The sequence below is a fragment of the Piliocolobus tephrosceles genome, chromosome 18, assembly GCF_002776525.5.
Source record: "Piliocolobus tephrosceles isolate RC106 chromosome 18, ASM277652v3, whole genome shotgun sequence".
NCBI lineage: Eukaryota > Metazoa > Chordata > Mammalia > Primates > Cercopithecidae > Piliocolobus > Piliocolobus tephrosceles.
Window position 1 is genome coordinate 73,243,050 of NC_045451.1, and position 6,000 is coordinate 73,249,049.

The following is a 6,000-nucleotide window of genomic DNA, read 5'->3' on the forward strand; positions in this document are numbered from 1 at the left end:
AATTTGTTGAGGGTCATTGGAATGTTTTATAAGAGGGAATTTAATGGCGGCTTGCTACATGATGTTAGAACAGACCAAATAAAAAGCTTGCCTTTGAACCTGGTTTTGTTTCTTATTTAAGTATTTTGGAAATAGAAACTGACATTTGGAGAAATCATATTATGAGGTATTCTGATGTTTTTCTTTTTCTTAATTGGGATATAGAAGTCAGCGTATTGTTTTCAAACTCCTCTTTGGCATAAAATTACAGTAGTGAGATTTTCTTTGTGGACATCTGAGTATTATAGAGAAATTTACATTTCAGTGTTCTCACCTCAGATTCTCTAGAAGGAGCCAGATAAACATAGTTATATGGTAATTGAGATATTCCCCTTCAAATCTTTCCATTTTTTAGCATGTTCTTTTGTGTTCTGAGACAAATTTCTAGCTATGACCACATTATCACAAATAATGAAAATGTAGGACCTGAAAAGAATCTAGTTTTACTCTTCTTTTAGGGAATTCTTGTTTGATGTTAATATTTAACTGAAACTGATAATTTTATTACCATGTGTAAATTTTGAGGGAACTTCCAAAACAGGTTTTTCTTTTAGGTGTAAGGTCTGTGTGGTATTTCAGTATTAGTGGGATTTGCCAAATGCATTAGTGAAAATCTAATTAAAGTTATTTTATATATAATGTCACGTTTAAATTAAAAAAAAAAAAAATCTCTCATGCCAGGGCCCTGTTACATAAACCAGAGGTGATAAAAGAGATACTTCCAGAACACAGTGTGTTTCAAAACATTAATTTTGTTGAAGCATTTCAAGATGAGCTATTAGTAACTGAAGGTAAGAATTTCGGTGTATCTTGATGTATTAAATCTTTTGGGTCATTTATAGTATTATCTCGGTCCAGTGATGTGATATAAGAAGGAAGTATTAGTTTAGATACAGTGTCAGGCAGAGTTTGAGCCACAGCCCTGCTGTATGAGTTTGAACAAATTACTTAACTGAATGTCAGTTTCCTTATCTTGTAAATGGGAAGAGGAGCAACATCTAGCTTTTCATACAGAGTTGTTACAAGGATTCCATGAAAGAGCTTTGCTGCTGTATAAATGTTACATGTTACTAATATTTTCTGCACTTATTCTCTAGGCAACCTTGTAAACAGGAAGAAGAAAATGGTCATTATTAAATCAAATTAATTGCTACTTAGATTTGATTGCAAACTCATACTCATTTTGAGATTACTGTCCTTATCGTGCCTATTGTAAGATTTATGGAAGATGTAGTGGTGGCAAAAAATCTTCAAAATAGATAGTAATAAGATTACACTAACCTAGATGGTTAGCCCTGTTTACACTAAACATTTCAAATATTTAACAATATTTATTCCTACAAAATATAAATATATTGAGACATACAGACTGTGTAAATATGTGTATACGGATTTTCACCATTGTGTTGTTTATAATATCAAGAAGCTAGAAGTAACCTTAATGCCCAAGAATAGGGAGTCATTTAATTATGCAGTAGAATATTTTTTTTTTTTTTTGAGACGGAGTCTTGCTCTGTCCCCCAGGCTGGAGTGCAGTGACGTGATCTCTGCTCACTGCAAGCTCTGCCTCCCAGTTTCACGCCATTCTCCTGCCTCAACCTCCCGAGTAGCTGGGACTACAGGCGTCCACCACCACTCCCAGCTAATTATTTTGTATTTTTTAGTAGAGACGGGGTTTCACCATGCTAGCCAGGATGGTCTCGATCTCCTGACTTCTTGATCCCCTTGCCTCGGCCTCCCAAAGTGCTGGGTTTTGCAGGCATGAGCCACCGCACCCGGCCACAGTAGAGTATTTTGAAGCCAATAGAACAATAATATGAATCTGTTCTGAATGACATGGAAAGCTCTTCATTTATCACAAAACCTTTTTGAACTTTGCGTAGTAAGATCTCATTTTGCTAAAAATTATTACATATATTTACATAAGTAAAATTACAGGCATATACACATCAAAATAATAAGTGGCTAGTTTTGGTGGTAAATTTCAGGTGGTAGCTTTTCCCTGTTTTTATTTTCAACTTTTTTAGTGATGGATTATATTTTGCTTCTGAAATATAAGGACATTTGTGCCTTGGTAGGGGTGATGTTGAATAGTTTGTGAACTTTTCAATAAGTGGGTGTCTAGATCATCTGCTCAAAGGGAAGACAAGGATGAGTTAGTTAAAAATGACAAAAAGACTTGAAATGGACTTGTTAGGAGTGTGCTAGGGGACCAGAGCAAAGGAAAAAAGCCTTGGATTTGAAGTGGAAACTGAAGACCCATCAGTCCCACTGCAGCCCCACCTCTTCCTCAAAGGAAGGATCCAAATATGAGATAAGCTGAAGTGTGTTATGGAGATGGAACACTAACACTTAGTAACACAGTACAACTGTGGTGAAGACTGCAGGCAGCCAGAGTTTGCAGTGGTTCAGAAGGTGGCATAGCCCCATATGACAACAGTCCTCTTGTTGAATGTTGGATGCATCCTGAGAAGACAGAGTGCCAGTAGGTCTGTGGACATTGGATGCAGAGGTACTGGATGCAGTCCTTGTCCATGAGGGGCTTACAGACTCAGGGGAAGACAGATGACTCAGGTGTGATGTGAAAAGTGCTGTGATAGAGAGAGCTGTGTTTATAAATCTGGGAGGGCACCTCACTTAGAATGAGATGATTCTTGAGGTATACTTGAAGAAAAAGGAGGAGTTGGTAAGGTGAAGATGAGACCAGAATAAGGGCGAATGCTCCAGGTAGAGCTGCATGTCCAAAAATTAAGTACACATACTGTATTAAGAGTTGTGTTTACACAGCCAACCAAGAGCTCAAGTAGCTGTCAAGATCACCCATCTAAGATGGGGTTGAGCTGAGACTCAGGCCAGGTCTTTGGGACACCAGAATTTCACCTCAAGGAATATTGTATTCCTTGCAATTATATGCTTATTGTCCAGATGAACGGAGAAAACAGTTTCACTTTATTTGTTGGTTTGTACCATAGATCACCTGTGAGTACACTGCAGTTGAAGCTTTTATGTGATGAATTTCAGTAACATTTCCGTGAGCATGTTACTATTCCAAGGATTTGTAACAATCTTGCTTTTACAAAAAGGGGATTTGTGGCACATATTTTTGTAGTTGATTTAAACTTCAGTCAGGAGTCTTGATTAAGTTCTAAATTTAAATTTATAGTTACCATGTTCTTTTAAACTTTCCATGTCAAAATACATGATACTCAAAGACTATCTAATTTAACATTTCTTGTATATACAAATTTGGGTGGCCTAATCTAGAGATGTTAATCTTGAATACTATTTCACTAATCTAATTATATTAGTAGTGCTGGTTTCTAGATTTACTTTAAATTGAATGTCTGTGAGACTGCTACTTAAAAATCATGGACCCTTAACTTCTGCGCTTCAGATTCTCCTTCTTTGCAGTAAGGGTAACAGTACCTATCTCAAAGAATTGTTTTGAAAATTAACTAAATTAATATATATAAAGGGATTAGAACAATGTCTACATTAAGCTTCGTATAAGTGTTTGTTGCCGAATATATCTGCAAAAGCATTCTTATTTTAATGCTCACAACCCCGATACAGATTGTTACTCTATATTATAGTTGAGGAAACTAAGTTCAGAGAGGTTAAGTAACTTGCCAAAAGTCACAAAGTACATGAGTGGCAAAGGTAGTTCAAATTCAGGTTCCAAGTCTGAGCTGTCAGCCACTGGTGCTGAATTGACTGTAATTTTGTGCCAGGAGGTATACTACTAATCCGAATGTCACCTCCCCCAACCCAGGAAACAAATATTCTATAGCTGTAAATATACAAATGTATCTGTTACTTTGTGGTGTGCTTGTGTGAACATTAATGTATTTCAAACATTATTTTCTATTTCAGTATATGATCTTCCCCAACGGCCTAATGATGTTCAGCTCTTTTATGGAAGCATGTGTAAAATTATACTTTCAGTAATTGGAGAATTCAGAGATTGCATTTCTAGCAGAGAATTCCTTCAGCCTTCTTCCAAAGCTAGCTTGGAATCTACAAGGTAAAATAAATGGCCAGATTTCAGGATGATTCGATTCATAGCAAAGCTGATCTTTTTTCCTGTACTTTACTATTATTATTATTTTGTCTCAAAATTTTTATTTCACCTTTATTTTAAAATTTAAGTTGAAATAATATCAGACTTTTAGGAAAGTTTAGAAATAGTGCAGAGAACTCCCATGTACGCTGCACCCAGACTCACGTTGTTTTACCACCTTTACCTTATCATCCTCTATGTATATGGAACATTTTTCTGAACCATCTAAGAGTAAGTTTCAGGCATGATAACCAATTAGCCCTAAATTTCCTAAAAGCACTCTCCTACGGGCAGGCTTGGTGGCTCACGCCTGTAATCCCAGCACTTTGGGAGGCCAAGGCAGGCGGATCACAAGGTTAGATGAGATCATCCTGGCTAACACAGTGAAACCCCGTCTCTACTAAAAACACACACACACAAAAAAAATTAGCTGGGCATGGCGGTGGGCACCTGTAGTCCCAGCTACTGGGGAGGCTGAGGCAAGAGAATGGTGTGAACCCGGGAGGCGGAGCTTGCAGTGAACCGAGATGAAGCCATTGCATTCCAGCCTGGGCGACAGAGCAAGACTCTGTCTCAAAAACACAACAACAACAAAAAAAGCCTCCTACATAGCCCTGGAAAACTCATCCAAATTAGGACATTTAATAGCAATACACTACAATCATTTAGTCCACAGGTTCCATCCACACGTTATTGTTTGTTCCAGTAATGTCCTTTATATTATAGTTAAATGACAAAACAACAACAAAAAATAACCTTCATCTTTGCCGCGTCCTCTCTGGTCCAGAATGTAATCTAACATCACATGCTGCAGTCTTCTTACTCTCTTTCAGAATAGAGTTCCTTAGCCTTTCCTTATCTTTCCTGACTGAGATAATACAGAAGGTTCGATTATTGTATCAGATCCATGAAATCAAAGACTTCACCCAGAATTAAGCTTACTAGTAATTTTAGGTGAGGCCTGGAGAAGTCTGGGACTGGCGGTGGCGCTTCCTAGGTCCTTTTGGCCACATTAATACTTGAGCTCTTGTTCAGTTTTGACACAAGGCCTCTAAATTGTGCGTGTGCTACATGGCTTACCCGAAAGGAGGAGCTGTATTGAGCATGAGAGTTCTATTTTGCACTTTGATAATCATATAACTTTTGTGGTACTTTTCAAATAACTGTATCCCATAAAATCAGAAGCTTCAGGTTTATTTACCACAAATAATTCTAGACAGAGCAGATACATCTTGCAAAAAGCATTCCATAGATGAGGACATTAGTGTGTTTGCTGGGAGATCTGTCATTAGCAAGATCACCAGCAGATTTCACCAAATCATCTTTCTTTTTTATTGAACATTCCTTGGTAAAAATGAGAAAATAGATTGCAGGCTAACTGCTAACCCTTTCTTACCAATGACCTTGATGTTTTTTTGGAGTCCAGGCCAGTTACTTTGTAAAATATCTCGCAATTTCAGTTTGCAGATTCAGTTTTCACACTTTTGGCAGGAATGATGCTGTTTGTTTTCTCAGTGCATCTTCTCAGGCAGTGTACAATGCTAATTTGTCCTATCACTAATACTATTTTCATCACTTAGTTAAAAATGGTGCCTGCCAGATTTCTCCCCTGTAAAGCTGATTAATATCTTAGAGGGAGTTCCTTAAAGATCATGATTATCTTTTCCTTATCAAACTGTGAGCATCCATTGATGCGTGTTGCCTGAATTATCTTCATCATGGTTACCGAAGGGTGATTTCTAATCCATCTTGCTACATGTATTAATTGGCTTTTTCCTGTGAGGAAGAGATTTGCTTTTGGCCCTTTTGTGTAATGAGTCACTGATGCTGAAGTGGGCTCGTGGGCGCAGTGTGGGTCCTTCACTGTGGTGATTTGGTCCCGCGTTGCATTCTGGTCCTTC

At 37.6% G+C, this 6,000-nt stretch overlaps 1 protein-coding gene across 6 annotated transcripts in view; it reads left to right on the forward strand.

The window, feature by feature from the left end:
• CEP192 (centrosomal protein 192) overlaps positions 1-6,000 on the forward strand; it is a 142,860-nt gene that overhangs the window by 108,772 nt on the left and 28,088 nt on the right. For all 6 annotated transcript variants that reach the window (XM_023228357.1, XM_023228356.1, XM_023228353.1 and 3 more), the window contains 2 exons: positions 721-830; positions 3,913-4,063. In XM_023228357.1, coding sequence (XP_023084125.1) covers positions 721-830; positions 3,913-4,063 — 261 coding nt within the window. The remainder of the gene's footprint in view (positions 1-720; positions 831-3,912; positions 4,064-6,000) is intronic.